The 16,951-nt window shown below is 39.8% G+C and overlaps 1 protein-coding gene across 1 annotated transcript in view; it reads right to left on the bottom strand.

The window, feature by feature from the left end:
- The window catches only part of LOC117527625 (UNC93-like protein MFSD11), a 32,652-nt gene extending 15,701 nt beyond the window's left edge, over positions 1-16,951 (bottom strand). The window contains exons 1-6 of the mRNA XM_034190054.1: positions 16,598-16,951; positions 13,065-13,120; positions 12,835-12,942; positions 12,674-12,753; positions 9,802-9,898; positions 5,951-6,009 (exon numbers count right to left, since the gene is read on the bottom strand). Of these exons, the coding sequence (XP_034045945.1) occupies positions 5,951-6,009; positions 9,802-9,898; positions 12,674-12,753; positions 12,835-12,942; positions 13,065-13,120; positions 16,598-16,687 (490 nt within the window). The 5' untranslated portion in view covers positions 16,688-16,951. The remainder of the gene's footprint in view (positions 1-5,950; positions 6,010-9,801; positions 9,899-12,673; positions 12,754-12,834; positions 12,943-13,064; positions 13,121-16,597) is intronic.

Raw genomic sequence — 16,951 nt, 5'->3', positions numbered from 1 at the left:
ACATCTACACGCCGTGGAATCATTGAACCTAAAAAAGTCTAACAATGATGTTTGCTCAGTAGTAAAAAAAAGTTTCATCTGCTGTGACTGGACAGCATGTATCCTTAGCGCTTGGCATCACAGTTTATTGCAACTTGCACCTTTCCCAGAAGCTACTGTCATCTGAGCACTGATACTGATATTGCATGTGCATGTGCTTATAGACAAAAACAAATAAGAGACAAAATTCAATTTATTATTCAACTAAACTGCAAATACGAGTATATTAATTTTTTAACATTTATGAAACACTTCTCTAAACAAGGCCATAGGGTCACTGACCCTAAAGAGATTCCCTCCTTGGCACAGTGATCTATTTCTTTTTGTCTCTTTCTCTAAAATTGTATATAATAATCATTAGATTACTAATATATAAACAAAAATAAATGTAAGAAATATTACAATTTGAAAACAAATGCACCCAAACGTGATGACAGCTGCAACTGCTTAATGCTAACTTTTAACATTGAAAATGCCACAGACATGCTAACGCGTTAGCATCGGGATCCGAATCGTGATCCGGATCACCACTAAAATTTAATCATTTGTTCCTCTTGTCATTTCCAACCACTCCACAAAATTTCATCAAAATCTGTTCAAAACTTTGAGTTATCCTGCTGACAGACAGACAAACAAACAAACTCGACCGAAAACATAACTTCCTTGGCGGAGGTAACAAAAGTGAACAGATGTGTAGTTCTACCCTCTGCAAATAGAGGAGAGCTGCTTCTAGGAGAACCCGCTCTATCCTCTGCAGGCAAAGAACTGGTCACCAAAAAAAAGAAACACTTTTTTTTTTAACCCCATACTGATATGCAGCCAATATCACCCAAGTCATTCAGAGGCATACATTTTTAACTTATGGTTCAAATTTTAACCAAACTTATTTCGGACAAGTTATTTAAATTAAACGTCACTTCTGAAGTTTTATAAAGTGAAAATATCAGATATATGTTTTAGTTTTAAAGTAATGCGCTAATTTTTAAGGTTTTAGTGTGGGGCATGGTGTGTCCTGGTGCATTATGGGATAGGGTAATCTCAGTACGGTAATCTCAGTACGTTCACGACAGGAGAAATGCATTTCAGACACTGATCAGGACAACAGCATTAAACTCTAGTGCCTAAAACTCACGTGAATATATTCTCTGGGTTTATACATGTTATTGTGTTTGTTTGGTTTTATTAAATTCCACGCATCTTAAACATAGCAAGTAGCAACACAGATTATCTGGAATTTTGTGTTTGCAAGTTTTCAGGGTCTCTACTACCATCTACTGGCCAGTAGTGTTCATGGCAGTATTGACCCTGAAGCTGGGCTGATATTTTCAAACCACACATCGGACTCGTGTTTCCAGAAGCAAAACGTAAACGGAGGCTTTTTTTTCCAAACTTAATTTACAAAAACTGCACTTTAACCGCTGCACATGGACAACACCATTAACGTCGCAACATAAATTTTTTTTTATATTGTGTCTAAAACTCTCATGAATATATTCTCTGGGTTTATAGACGTTGTTATTACGTTTGTTTTATGTAAACATGCGAGAATCACAGGCTGTCTCTCCGTTATTTTCAATGGTAGCTGCTGTGAGCTACACTCCCTTCCTGATCATGTCGTTCTGGGGGAAAGTGAAGTTTGCTCTTTAACGTCTTGATTATTGTTCTTTACAACACTGTTTGTCCTCTTTGTTCCAGACTAATATATAAAAGATGTCTGAAATTCGGTTTGCATTTATTAAATTTCACACAGATTAAACGTAACAGACACAGATTATTTCTTATAATTGTTTTAGCAAGTTTTCAGGGTATCATGCATGCAGTCTCTTATTAACGTGATGAAAAGTATAAAAAAATAAATTTTTTGTAGTATAATATTCATTTACAATTGTCATCGTGTGGATTCTCTATATGTTGTTTGACTGCAGTGACTCTCTGGCGTGCAAGGGATTATGGGATCATAGTGTGATATAACTGGCGAACCAACTTGGCTTTTTTTTTGAAAATGCCTTTTTTTACAAATAAAAAATGTCATATTTTACAACAGCACATTTATCTGTAAGCACCAGGATACGACACACGTCACATTAACGTGTTGGTTTACATAGAATGAATCATCCAATCAGTGTGAGCAGAGGCACATTTTACCTAGCATGCCATCTGTGTTTGTTACAAAACTTCAGAATTAGTGCATTATTCAACATTAAAAGATATATATCTTAACTTTGCACAAATGACAGAATTGACAATTGAGTTATTCTATCAGTATTCATTTTATTTATACACCAAACCATAACTCAACAGGGCTTTATTTTCCAAGACCTCCGCCTGACAGCAGTGCTGTGATTGGGTAGAGACTTGATCTGTGTAGCTCCACTCAGTTGATTCTGTACTGGAAGCGATGTAGTAAACAGAAGCTTCCAGCAGGGGGCAGGACGCTCAAAGACAGAAGTGCTGACTTATTGTTTGGGTCGGCTGTTGCTTTTGATGCTTCCAAAACTGATTGTGGTGTTAAAACTCAAAATCAGCTTGTTAGTAGTTCTAAGTGTACCGGAGACAATACTGGAAGTTATCAGTTATCTGTAACTTCCGATACATTTTTGGGGGGTTTATTGTTTTATCTTTATCAAAGATACGTTTTCAGTTATCTGATTATCTGTTATCGAAGTTAATTTTTTGGTTATCTGTGCCCACCACTGGTACCATCCCATAATAATATGTGCAGAAGTTCAATGCGCCGACTGACCGTTCGCTGAATCAAGCCATGCAAGCTGCCGCTGAGTGAAAAACTAAACCTCATGTCACATACAGGTGACCCCTTTTCATGAAGTGACCCATTTGTTATTAAATACACTCAAAAAGAAAATACTTGAACCAACTTAATTGAATTGTGTCAACTGGTAACATCTGAATGAATTAAGTTCATAAGTTGTGTGTGTGTATATATATATATATATATATATATATATATATATATATATATACACGAGGTCTGTCAATAAAGTAACGGTCCTTTTTATTTTTTTCAAAAACTATATGGATTTCATTCATATGTTTTTACGTCAGACATGCTTGAACCCTCGTGCGCATGCGTGAGTTTTTCCACGCCTGTCGGTGACGTCATTCGCCTGTGAGCACTCCTTGTGGGAGGAGTCATCCAGCCCCTCGTCGGAATTCCTTTGTCTGAGAAGTTGCTGAGAGACTGGCGCGTTGTTTGATCAAATTTTTTTCTAAACCTGTGAGACACATCGAAGTGGACACGGTTCGAAAAATTAAGCTGGTTTTCAGTGAAAATTTTAACGGCTGATGAGAGATTTTGAGGTGAGACTGTCGCTTTAAGGACTTTTCACGGTGCGAGACGTCGTGCAGCGCTCTCAGGCAGCGTCATCAGCCTGTTCAAGCTGAAAACCTCCACATTTCAGGCTCTATTGATCCAGGACGTCGTGAGAGAACAGAGAAGTTTCAGAAGAAGTCGGTTTCAGCATTTTATCCGGATATTCCACTGTTAAAGGAGATTTTTTTAATGAAAGATGTGCGGACGGGTCCGCACGTCGGGACGCAGCCGCCGCGAGGCTCCGCCACAGGAAAAACACCTCTGTTGAAAGCCTTAAGGACAAGTTGGAACATGTCCTGCCTGTTAAACAATTTCACTCCACTGAAAGCCATCAAAAGCCGCCTGGATTTTACAAATGGTTATCAACACGGAGGTGTTTTTCCTGTGCCGCCGCACCGCGTCGGCTGCGTCCCGACGCGCGGACCCGTCCGCACGTCTTTCATTAAAAAAATCTCCTTTAACAGTGGAATATCCGGATAAAATGCTGAAACCGACTTCTTCTGAAACTTCTCTGTTCTCTCACGACGTCCTGGATCAATAGAGCCTGAAATGTGGAGGTTTTCAGCTTGAACAGGCTGATGACGCTGCCTGAGAGCGCTGCACGACGTCTCGCACCGTGAAAAGTCCTTAAAGCGACAGAATCACCTCAAAATCTCTCATCAGCCGTTAAAATTTTCATTGAAAACCAGCTTAATTTTTCGAACCGTGTCCACTTCGATGTGTCTCACAGGTTTAGAAAAAATTTTGATCAAACAAAGCGCCAGTCTCTCAGCAACTTCTCAGACAAAGGAATTCCGACGAGGGGCTGGACGACTCCTCCCACAAGGAGTGCTCACAGGCGAATGACGTCACCGACAGGCGTGGAAAAACTCACGCATGCGCACGAGGGTTCAAGCATGTCTGACGTAAAAACATATGAATGAAATCCATATAGTTTTTGAAAAAAATAAAAAGGACCGTTACTTTATTGACAGCCCTCGTATATATATATACATATACACACACACACACACACACACAAACAAAAATATAAACGCAACACTTTTTGTTTTGCTCCCATTTTGTATGAGATGAACTCAAAGATCTAAACCTTTTTCCACATACACAATATCACCATTTCCCTCAAATATTGTTCACAAACCAGTCTAAATCTGTGATAGTGAGCACTTCTCCTTTGCTGAGATAATCCATCCCACCTCACAGGTGTGCCATATCAAGATGCTGATTAGACACCATGATTAGTGCACAGGTGTGCCTTAGATTGCCCACAATAAAAGGCCACTCTGAAAGGTGCAGTTTTATCACACAGCACAATGCCACAGATGTCGCAAGATTTGAGGGAGCGTGCAATTGGCATGCTGACAGCAGGAATGTCAACCAGAGCTGTTGCTCGTGTATTGAATGTTCATGTCTCTATCATAAGCCGTCTCCAAAGGCGTTTCAGAGAATTTGGCAGTACATCCAACCAGCCTCACAACTGCAGACCACATGTAACCACACCAGCCCAGGACCTCCACATCCAGCATGTTCACCTCCAAGATCGTCTGAGACCAGCCACTCGGACAGCTGCTGGAACAGTCGGTTTGCATAACCAAAGAATTTCTGCACAAACTGTCAGAAACCATCTCAGGGAAGCTCATCTGCATGCTTGTCGTCCTCATCGGGGTCTCGACCTGACTCCAGTTCGTCGTTGTAACCGACTTGAGTGGGCAAATGCTCACATTTGCTGGCGTTTGGCATGTTGGAGAGGTGTTCTCTTCACGGATGATGCGAAGGAGATGTGTTGCACTGCGTGTGGCAAATGGTGGTCACACCAGATACTGACTGTTATCCCCCCCCCAACAAAACAAAACTGCACCTTTCAGAGTGGCCTTTTATTGTGGGCAGTCTAAGGCACACCTGTGCACTAATCATGGTGTCTAATCAGCATCTTGGTATGGCACACCTGTGAGGTGGGATGGATTATCTCAGCAAAGGAGAAGTGCTCACTATCACAGATTTCAACTGGTTTGTGAACAATATTTGAGGGAAATGGTGATATTGTGTATGTGGAAAAAGTTTTAGATCTTTGAGTTCATCTCATACAAAATGGGAGCAAAACCAAAAGTGTTGCGTTTATATTTTTGTTGAGTGTGTATATATATATATATCTATATATATATAGATATATATATATATATAGACACACACACACACACACACACACACACACACACACACACACACACACACACACACACACACACACACACACCCTGGTAGTCAGGAGGAAAAATGAAATTCAAAATATCACTTGAAATGACTTGGAAATGTTGTTGTGATAAAATTTACTGTGTATTAATCAAAGGATACAATAACTGTCACAAATACATTTCATGTCTATTATTTTTTTTAAATTTTACTAGAAAGCATTTTGTTTTTGTTGTTATAAATGTTTGGTCATTTTATTACATTTTCTCATTATACAAAAGTGGTTCATTTTTATTTATTCCTAAATATATTTTAAAGTCTGCACCTAATATTAAGAAGTGGCAATAATTCTAATCAGGACTGTAATTAGTTACTCAATTTTAACTTTACCTGATATTTCTGTTCTTCCATTCCAATCCAAGTAAATGTAAAGGTTCCCAAACAGCATGCTGCAAATAAAACAAATGTTGAGAAATTAAAAATGTAGTTTTCATATATATAAAGCCAAAATGATGTTTTGCATAAAGGCCTAGTACCTATACATTTAAAAGATACATCTTCATTTTGCATTGAGACTAAATTCTTTCCCTTGGGCACATCAGAACCTTTCAAAGCATTTAATAACACCAGGAATGCAACATGTTCTAGCAAATACGTACAGTGCGAGACTGCTCTTAGTTTCCTAAAAAAGTCAATATTTGAGGTTTTGTGTAACAGAGATAATATGTAACCCAACAGCCTCGTTGGTCAATTTATAACTACCAACTGAGGAAACAGCAGAATATTTATGTGCCATGCGGTGGAAAAAAAAAAAAAATTATAAACAAATATAGCTTTTGTCCTCACAAATGAAACAGACATCACTTGAACCATGGACAAATTAAAAGCCTGCATTTGATTCCACCATAAACATTTGCTTCTTGATGTTGTTTTCCCTCAAATCAAGGGAAGAATCCCCAAAGTGCCCAGATGTACCATGGGCAGACAAACAAAGTGAGATTTAGTTCCAAGTGAAGCAAGCTTATTGAAATCTTCTTCAATCAGTTTTCCTGCCTTCAAACGATAGTACAAAAACATGTGCTTCTGGCATCGAGGGTATCCCACAATTCGCTGCAGTAAAGTTAGTTTTAGCTGAACCGTATCCGCTGTAATAACAGCATAAATTCACAAATTCACAAGAGAAATGGCTAAAAATATTAGTTGTGGGCAAATCAAATAGTCAATACCTTTTTTTGGGGGGGGGTGGCAGAACACCAAAAGCTATGTAATACCAGAGATAAAACAATATTCTTTCCCTTTTGAGGAAAAACTCCTTCATAACAGTTCGCCAGATCAAGAACACCCTCGAGGATGCAGGTGTATCCGCGTCAAAGTTAAACTACAGGAGATGTAAACCTGAAAAACGAGAAGGCTGGAATAGTTTGTCAAACACACACACACACACAAAAAGAATAATAAAAGAAACCTAAGTAACAAAATCAACTTGTACCAGGAGGATGTGAAGAGTACTTGGCTGGGGGGGGGGGGCAAGGTATTAATCGCGATCCACATTTGTGAGGCACAATAGTGATGTTGTGCTTCTTGTGCTTTAAAAAAGGACAAAAATAACCTCAAAATGAAAAAGAAACTCGAGCTTGAAACTCACATTCTGCTTTCAACTCCAAAATGTTCTAGACGTCTGCTGAAGTAGCAATAATTTATTATTATTGTTTATTATTCTTTTATCCATGATGATTCAACACCATTTACATTTGGCCAAACAACTCAGTTCTTCACAAATACATATTTGCGCAACATTTAACCCAAAAAGTAGGATGTGTAAAGGACATGAGACAAAAAAAAAAAAAAAAAATAGCAATAGTTTTTCACAAGACCCTGGGGTAGTTTTTCCATGAGGTTGATGTAACCCACTTCCCTACCACAACTACCGTCATTCACCTTATGCGCTGTTAACTTACCGATTATAAAAGACAACATTAATTTTCTGCAACATTAAGGTATACTTGTAGCCTCCATTTCAACTTTGAAAAATTAACTGATAGTCATAATTTTTATTAAAAGTATTTTTGCACAATTTTTAATTCACGCAATTCAATTCTGGTGTCGCAGACCAATTGGCCTCCCCTGCCTTCACTGCGCATGCGTCATTTTGGAGTGTCAGCAGGGATTCACCGATTATCACCTCGTTTCTACTTAAAACTGCACTCCAGTCATCATCATCTACCTCAGCAACAGATATCTGAAGCTTTTGTCCAACAATCATTTCCACATAATTCAGCATTGCTTCATAAAAAAAATAAAAGACGATCAGAGTGCCACCACAGCATGTCTGAGTCTGACTCTCTACACCCAAAACGATCAAAGGGAATAATGTGATTATTAACCATCAGATGACAAAATAAAACCTCTTAAATCATTCTAAAGTCAGCTTTAAGCAGAAACGAGGTGATAAGCGGTGAATCGCTGCCGATGCTCTGAAATGACGCATGCGCAGTGAAGGCAGGAGGACCAATTTTTAGGGGGGGGCCATTCAGTCTGCTACACCAGGGTCACTTTGCTGCACTCTGGATAGCTTGTGAAGGAGGCTAGCTTGTGGAATCATGGAAGATCTGGAAGAGTTCCTGTGTTCTAGAGTGGTCTGACAAGAGGGCATCCCTCATATGAAGAGCGACAAGGTGGGCAGAAAATGCACTCAATGTAGTTTTGCGAGATCTTGCAAAAGTATATCCAGTGCCGAGATCAGACCAGTACTAGACACTCAACTGCACACTAGGAGCAACTTGGGGATTACAAAGCTCACCTAAGGGAGCCTAGTGACTTTCTGATGTGATGGGAACCAAGGTTTCTCTGGTCACAAGCACCACCCCACCCCCCATCTCACAGGGGAAGGGGGGGGGGATGTCCTTTTAGGGGCTCCATAAAAAAGCTGTGAGAGGATGTTGATGAAATCTGGTGAACAGATGAATTGTGTCCTAGAAAATGAAGTATTTTATTTTGAATTTAATCTGAAATGTATTTTGGATCCAGAAGATGTTGGAAGCAATATGTGGCCTTTTGTGTATCATCCTCTTTGCTGTGCCCAGTGACTTTAGGGACGTAATACCTCAGTCTAGTGTGACTGGAAAGTCAACTTGAGTCATGCTGACCTTTAATAACAGCTTTCTTTTCCCCCCCACTCAGACAGTCTGTGTGATCTCTGTGATGTGACCTCAAAAAAAAAAAAAAAAAATCATACATGACATGCTGAAACAGAGGACTGTTTGTCCACACCGTTTTCCTCTCAGGACACTGCTTTCATTGTTGCCTCTGCCAAGTGCTCACTAGTGTTTGTCAGCAGGATATCTCCAGAGATGAACAGATTTCTATGGACTTTTGTGGCGAGGTGGGTCAAAGAAGAGTGGATTAGATTTGGTCGAGTGTCCGGATGCTCATTCAAAATCCCCTTTGATGTTACATAGGACATTTAGAAGAGCGGCTGGCCTTGGCAGACATTGCCCTCTAGTTGGGAACGTTAGCCTTTTCAATTAACGGCACCGGGCTGTAAAATTATTCCTATTTTTAATGACATATTAAGCAAGCTGCAGCATGAGGGACAAAAGGGGTTATTCACAAAGATAACGAACTGCCTTCTGTCATGAAAAAGCGATTCATGAGTATACCGTCGCCAAGATAACCACAGTGGGTTCACATCGGAACTGCTCCATTGTGAGCGTCGGTGCAGGTGACGGCCAATCTAATTATTACACTAATTCAATCTGCACATTTTAACATATGCATATGAGCTGCTCAAACCCGAGTGCAAGAAGCAGAAAATGTAAAAGCTGAACAAACAGACACAGAGCAAACATCGAACCTGCAAAAGTCTGTCGAAAAAAGGCTGGAAAAATGAAACTTAATATCTTGCATGGCTAAAAATACACAGGAGGTGGTGGTGGTGGTGTTGTTCTAGCTGCTGCAGTGTAATTTTATATTTGATTTGGACAGGCGCATTAAGACCAGGAGGAAACACTGTGCTCATACAGCCACGTAATGCCTGTAATACTTTAATTTACTATGCAATAAAGTTAATTAATAAGCAAATTTATGGGATTTTAAAATGACAAAAGTCACATATCCAAAGAAGGTCAAGTATTCAGAACGACGTTAGGTGAAATTATCCTTTGACTACATGTGATTGATCACTGACTGGATGGTGGGGGTGGGGGTGGGGGGGGGGGGGGGGCTGAATTCAGGTTTCTTACCTGCACTGCAGCAGAGCCCAGAACATCCCTGTGTTCCTGTTGATGGTTGAAGCTTCAGAGTTTTCCACCAGAAACTGTGCTTGAGCTGTCCACAGCACTGTTGGAGAGTGAGCAAGTGTGATCATCATTTGTAGATTTGAAGCAAACATTTACAGTGCATCCGCAAAGTATTCATAGCAATTCACTTTTCTGTTTATTGTTATTCCACAATGGAAGAAATTCTTTTTTCCCCCTTAAAATTCTACACATAACACCCCATAATGACAACATAAAAAAGTTTTGAGATTTGTGCAAATATATTAAAAATAAAAAAATACTAAGAAATCACATGTATGTAAGTATTCACAGCCTTTGCCATCAAGCTCAACACTAGGGGAGCTACTACCACTACCTTTGCACCCCCCACCCCCCCAGGACTAAACCAAACCAACTTTTTTAGGTTCCTTAGATGACCCCAAAACACGATGTTCCCAAAAATAAAAACTGGCCTCAAGCCAAGCATCCAAGATGGCCAACAAAATAGTTTTTTTTTCCCCCCCTCACTAAAACACCTTTAAACAACATATAAACAACTTCCTACTATGTATTTTAATGATAAGGGTCTACTGGTGGCCATTTTGGATGCCATTTTGAATCTTAAACCCATGAATGAATTTAGTTTAGGCACAAATGAGTTTGATGTGACCTGCAATGGTTTTCCCATTGAACATCTGTGGTATTTAAGTTGTTTATATGTTGTTTAAAGGTGTCTTAGTGAAAAAAACCCATTTTGGCAGCCATCTTGGACGCCATCTTGGCTAACTGGCTTGAGGCCAGGTTTTATTTTTGGGAACATCCTGATTGTGTTTTGGGGTCATCTAAGGAACCTAAAAAGTTGGTTTGGTTTAGTCCTGGGGGGGTGCAAAGGTAGTGGTCGTAGCTCCCCTAGTACAATATTAAGCTCAGGTGCCTCCTGTTTCCACTGATCATCCTTGATATGTTTCTACAGCTTAACTGGTGTCCACCTGGGGTAAAGTTAGTTGATTGGACATGATTTGGAAAGGCAAACCTTTTTTTCATATTGTTATTATGGGGTGTTGTTTGTAGAATTTTGAGGGAAAAAAATAATTTCATCCATTTTGAAATAAGGCTGCAACGCAGGGGTGGGCAACTTGTTCCAGAAAGGGCCAAGAGGGTGCAGGTTTTCTTTGCAGCCACTGACTCCACCACGTGATTTCACTGATTAATATCACTTTGAGCAGATGGAATCACACAAGTTCACTTTTTTACAACCATAGTCATATTAACCTTTGATGTTTGCCTAGTTTGAGAGAAATCTCCATTTTCAAAAATCAGTACCGGAAGGAATGAAGATAAGTGAACAGGGCAGCAGACTCTAGAGTTACAAAAATCCCCCATTAGAAACCAAATTAGTACAGAGTTTGAAAAAACAGCCTAATTTATGTTTTTCCTCTTAATATTCTGGTTAAGATCAACTCTGCACCACTCTATGACGCTAGATCCAGTCAGTCAGTCTTTACTGCTGAGGGATCTTATGTTAAGAATCTTTACATAAATAAATAAATAAAATAAACAAAAAAACCTATTCAAAACATGTTGAACCCCCCCCAGGAAAAGAATAAAACTGAACTCAAGCATAAGTAACAGAGAACGATTTTGTAAACCAAACCAAACCAAAAAAAAAAAAAAAAAAAAACATGAAATTTCAGCTACTTTGCCAGAGGGCACATGGGAGATTCAAATCTAGATTTGGGATAACCACAGAAAATTATTTTCTATGCCACTTCACCATTAACCTGTATAACTGTTTATGCAACAGACAAAATTTTAACTATGCAGTTTTTCCAATCACAACAGAAGATGCCAACTCCTTCAGCACACTCATGAATGCCTTGGTGGCTTCCCTCACTAGTCTCCTTCTTGCACAACTGCCAGCTCCTTGCAGATTCACTGTAAAATAACAAAGTGTGTTTCTTAATTACTGATGTTAATGAAGCCCAAGACATATTCAGTGACATTCATGCATCCATCCTCTGACTTGTCTCAGGAAGACTGGCTGTAAAAGTGATCATTTGGAGGAACAATAATCCATATTTTTAATTTGTCCAGTTACTTGAGGCCAAGGGTGCCGAAAAGGGGAGAATAAGGAGAAGGATTCTAAGGGCCCATGATTGACAGGTGCCCAGAGAGGCCCCTAATACAATTATAATACTGACAAAAAAAATATGGGAGGGGGCAAGTAAGACTTCTTTCCATGTGGCCCCAAATCCCTGGTGGCGCCCCTGCTTGTGGCTTTTGAAAATAGAGGGACTGTGTATATAAATGGTTGTAATTTCTAAAAAATTTCTAATAAACCCAACATGAATTAAAGTGGGTTATCAATACTTCGTGCCTCAGCATGTTGGGTTAATTATTTTCAAACCCCAGCTATTATAAAAAAAAACAAAAAACAAAACAAAACATGACTTAAAAAAAGGATTTATACTGAAATTTGATTTTCTCAAATTTTGGGTGACAAGTTGTAAACTGAAGACAGACTTCTTGTTTGGCAGGAAGGAGAGAAATGTCTGGTCTTAAAGTGGTGGATCGTCTGTGTTCAAGGAGCTTTAGTTGCCTCTCGAGATCAACCAACAGCTGCCAATCGCTCACAAAAAGAACAGAATCCTGCAGAGGGTTTGGCTGCTTCTCAGCTCTGATGAAGATGGCAGCATGTTTCGATGGGCAGGACAATACTCAGACCCTTCAAGTAGCGTGAATGGCTCCCCTCCTCCCACAGATTTAGCAAACTGCAAAAATATTGTACCAGAAACCAGAGAATATAAACCATTTCGGGTCATAATAAAATCTTTTGGGGTGGGTGGGTGGGACTTACTTGCTGCTCCAACGCCAATCAGCACAGAGGTGAAGTAAAAGGACCATGCTGACGGGGCAATGAACACGGCGATGTAACCGCTAGACACAAAACATGTAACTTTAATAATAAGCAACGTGTCTAAACTTGAGCATCTTTTCGTGCAAATGACAAAAGATCACCTGTAAAGTAGGCCGCTCAAAAACATCGTAATTTTAGGTCCAATTACAGCAACAACTGCTGGTGCAAGCAAATTTGAGAAGGAAAATACCCCGTAGATGATTCCGAGACTGTAAATAGAAACAAAAAAGGTGAGCAAACTCCTGATCAGTGCGGTAATAAAACAGAGCTGTAAAAGCAATCTTTGTAACTTTAATGGCTTTCTTAAGGCCTGTGACCATGATTTCCTCACCTGTGGTACCCGCTTCCTGTAAATGTGCCATTCTCCAGGCTTTTAATCACAGTTTGCTGGAATTGGGACACAGAACTCAGTGAAACACACAAAGTAGTGTCACAGTGATATCCGTCCTTTCTGACCATTTCTTTGAAAGTGAAAATTACAAAAACCAGATGTGGTTGGTGTACGGCCTTGGAGGGCCTGTTTCCTACTTGTAGTGTTGCATTGCTATTTCTTCTAAGGATGCTTAGTTCTCATCTTTGTTTGTCTCACTTATAGCAGAATGTATCTCAAAAAGACATGCACAGACATAAGTCAAATTTGGTGGCTACACCAGCCTTGAGCAATAAGATTATAGGGCAGAAGCAAATTCAGTATTGTTTTTAATTAGTATTTTTCTTTCTTTTATTAGGCATCCATTGATTTCTATGTCACTTGTACTTTGGGGAGCAGTGTCTCCACCTGTGCTTCAACACAAACAACCAATGACCGTTGGGCATGAGCAGAGATGCGACTCTCTGGGCACACTCTAGGTATTAAACTGACTGACTTCACAAGATTTGTAATCGTCCAGGATCAATTTCACATAAAGGCCTTCAGTGACATTCACTTATCGCTATAGTAACACTTGTCTTCTGCCCTTGAGTTTGGCAATACTGATATCTTTTTAGGAGAGCTAATGTCCAAGTTGTTAAGGGGCTTCCTGTCTTACTGTATGGTTGCAAGACTTGGGAAACAAACAAGTGACTGAAGGTGATGACTAGTTGTACAACCCCAATTCCAATGAAGCTGGGACGCTGTGTAAAATGTAAATAAAAACAGAATACAATAATTTGCAAATCCTCTTCAACTTATATTCAATTGAATACACCACAAAGACAAGATATTTAATGTTCAAACTGATAAACTTTGTTTTTGCGAAAATATTTGCTAATTTTGAAATAGATGCCTGCAACATGTTCAAAAAAGCTAGGACACTGGTATGTTTACCGGGGTCTCCATTGACGTATTTTGCGCTTCATAATGTGCCACACATTTTCAATAGGTGACAGGTCTGGACTGCAGACAGGCCAGTCTAGTAACCGCACTCTTTTACTACGAAACCACGCTGTTGTAACACATGCAGAATGTGGCTTGGCATTGTCTTGCTGAAATAAGCAGGGACATCCCTGAAAAAGACGTTGCTTGGATGGCAGCATGTGTTGCTCCAAAACCTGGATGTACCTTTCAGCATTGATGGTGCCATCACAGATGTGCAAGTTGCCCATGCCATGAGCACCAACACACCCCCATACCATCACAGATGCTGGCTTTTGAACTTTGCGCTGGTAACAATCTGGATGGTCTTTTTCCTCTTTTGTCAGGAGGACACGACACCCATGATTTCCAAAAACAATTTGAAATGTGGACTCTTCAGACCACAGCACACTTCTCCACTTTGCGTCTGTCCATTTCAAATGAGCTCTGGCCCAGAGAAGCCAGCACCGTTTCTGGATGTTGTTGATGTCTGGCTTTCGCTTTGCATGGTAGAGTTTTAACTTGCACTTGTAGATGTAGCGACGAACTGTGTTAACCGACAATGGTTTTCTGAAGTGTTCCTGAGCCCACGCGGTAAGATCCTTTACACGATGATGTCGGTTTTTAATGCAGTGCCGCCTGAGGGATCAAAGGTCATGGGCATTAAATGTTGGTTTTCAGCCTTGCCGCTTACGTGTAGAAAGTTCTCCAGATTCCTTGCAAAATTCCTTGTAATTGAACGTTGAGAAACATTGTTCTTAAACTGTTGGACTTTTTTTTTCCACGCAGTTGTTCACAAAGTGGTGATCCTCGCCTCATCTTTGTTTGTGAACGGCTGAGCCTTTTGGGGATGCTCCTTTTATACCCAATCATGACACTCACAATTAGTGTCCTCAGCTCCCAAACGCTTATTGAGTGTTGCTAGAAGGAAAGGTGATGTAACACAGTAGTAAACATACCACTGTCTCAACTTTTTTGAAACATGTTGCAGGCATCCATTTCAAAATAAGCAAATATTTGCACAAAAACAATAAAGTTTATCAGTTTGAACATTAAATATCTTGTCTTTGTGGTGTATTCAACTGAATATAAGTTGAAGAGGATTTGCAAATCATTGTCTTCTATTTACATTTCACATAACATCCCAACTTCATTGGAATCGGGGTTGTATATGGTACAAGGTCTCTTTAAAGCATCACTGGGTACTTATGGAATGTCTGTGTCAAAGCTCAAATTACTAAGGAAGACTAAGATAAGGATTATCAGTTGCATTGTGAGAGAATGTCAGTGTTGACATTTTGGTTAAGAGTGTGCCCAAATCCTCCCTGCATGATCCAACATGCAGGTGCCCCAGTGTTGAGGACCCCAGTGGCTGGTAAAGTTCAAGGGGTTGCTCATGCTTCATCTAGCTGGGGAAGATAGATGGTTACATTTGCAAGGTGGGGATGAACCTGATATCTGCCCAGGTGGCTGCCAACCAGAACCAAAGGTGGTGTCATGGATGCAGGTGAAATGTGGCGCCAGTGCATGTGCACATTTGACTCTACTAACGTTTTGGGCATAACATAAATTACACCAATTAGTGCATCTCATCTGTAATTCCTTGTGTGCACTTCAACCTGGCACATCTTTAGCACATTATTAATCCTCTCCCTCCCAACTCTTCTGTACTTTGCTTTACAGTGAAACCGTCTGATAAGACCGATGATTAAGTTGTGCACATATCATTCATCACAGAACTTACTGTGGACAAACTGTATCTGCATGAATTACCGGCCAATTCCCATTTAAGTCAAAATGGGAGCCTTGCTACTGTCAAGACATGAAGTTTGTAAAATGTGTAAAAAAAAAAAAAAACAATTATAATTTTGCCTGGGCTGAAGAGGATTAATAAATGTACGTGTACCTTAGAATGACCATCTAAATAATCATCATTAATCAGAAAATGAATGCCAAATAGTTCATGTGCGTCATTTAACAAACATGAAGACTCACACCAGATCTGCTGTGGCAACCCCGTTGGTTTTTGATTGATCTGGTACATCAACGTTCACCTGATTTTAATCAGTATGTCCCCATCATGTGCCCTTTAAAGTAACAGGTGTGCAAGATGACACAGTTTATGGTTTTCTTAGTTTACAGAACGTCACTGGTGTGGATTAACTTGCTCACTCACCCACTCGCCTAGATTTTTGCTAAATGAGCCCCAAACTGGTGTTTTATGTCGTCATTTTGGCTTCTCTTCCCTGTTATTATGCAATTTAAAATTTGAGCCAAGGCTACCAGGTACCGTACTCCACGGTTCATAGCCTAAACCTAAGTTTTGAGCCTGAAATTGATTAAATACCTCCTGTACAGCTTCTACACCAAAATGTCACGCTTTATCTCGAGACGATCACGGCGGTTTCTTATTGGATGATGAATACGGTACCGTATCTTAATTAAAAAAAAAAAAAAAAAGTGAGATAAGATACATACGCAAATTTTGCGACAACTTTGTGAATAAAACAAACATATATTTTCACACTTACTTCAACATTCCCACAGGTGGTGAAGGCGGTGAAAATGAATAAAAACCCAAAACCCAAAACCAACACGTTGAAAGTCCTTCTGTCTGCCATTGTGGAGTCTAAAATATTTTATTTTTATTACCCGATATAAATCTCACCAGCAGCAAACTTTCCTGAACTGTTTAGTTCCAGCTTCGCCTGCAAACCGCAAGGAAGACGTGAAAAAAAGAAGGAAGAAGTGGACATATGGTTTTGAGGAAACTGCAGTATTGCGCTGTTTAAAGTATCACACCAAGTACGCATGACAATAACTTGTGACTTTAATTAAAAGCTCGTTTTCAACGCGGGTCTTCGTCACGGTTTATCTTCTTCTGC

The sequence above is a fragment of the Thalassophryne amazonica genome, chromosome 16 (genome assembly GCF_902500255.1).
Source record: "Thalassophryne amazonica chromosome 16, fThaAma1.1, whole genome shotgun sequence".
NCBI lineage: Eukaryota > Metazoa > Chordata > Actinopteri > Batrachoidiformes > Batrachoididae > Thalassophryne > Thalassophryne amazonica.
This window is presented reverse-complemented; position numbering and strand designations above follow the sequence as displayed.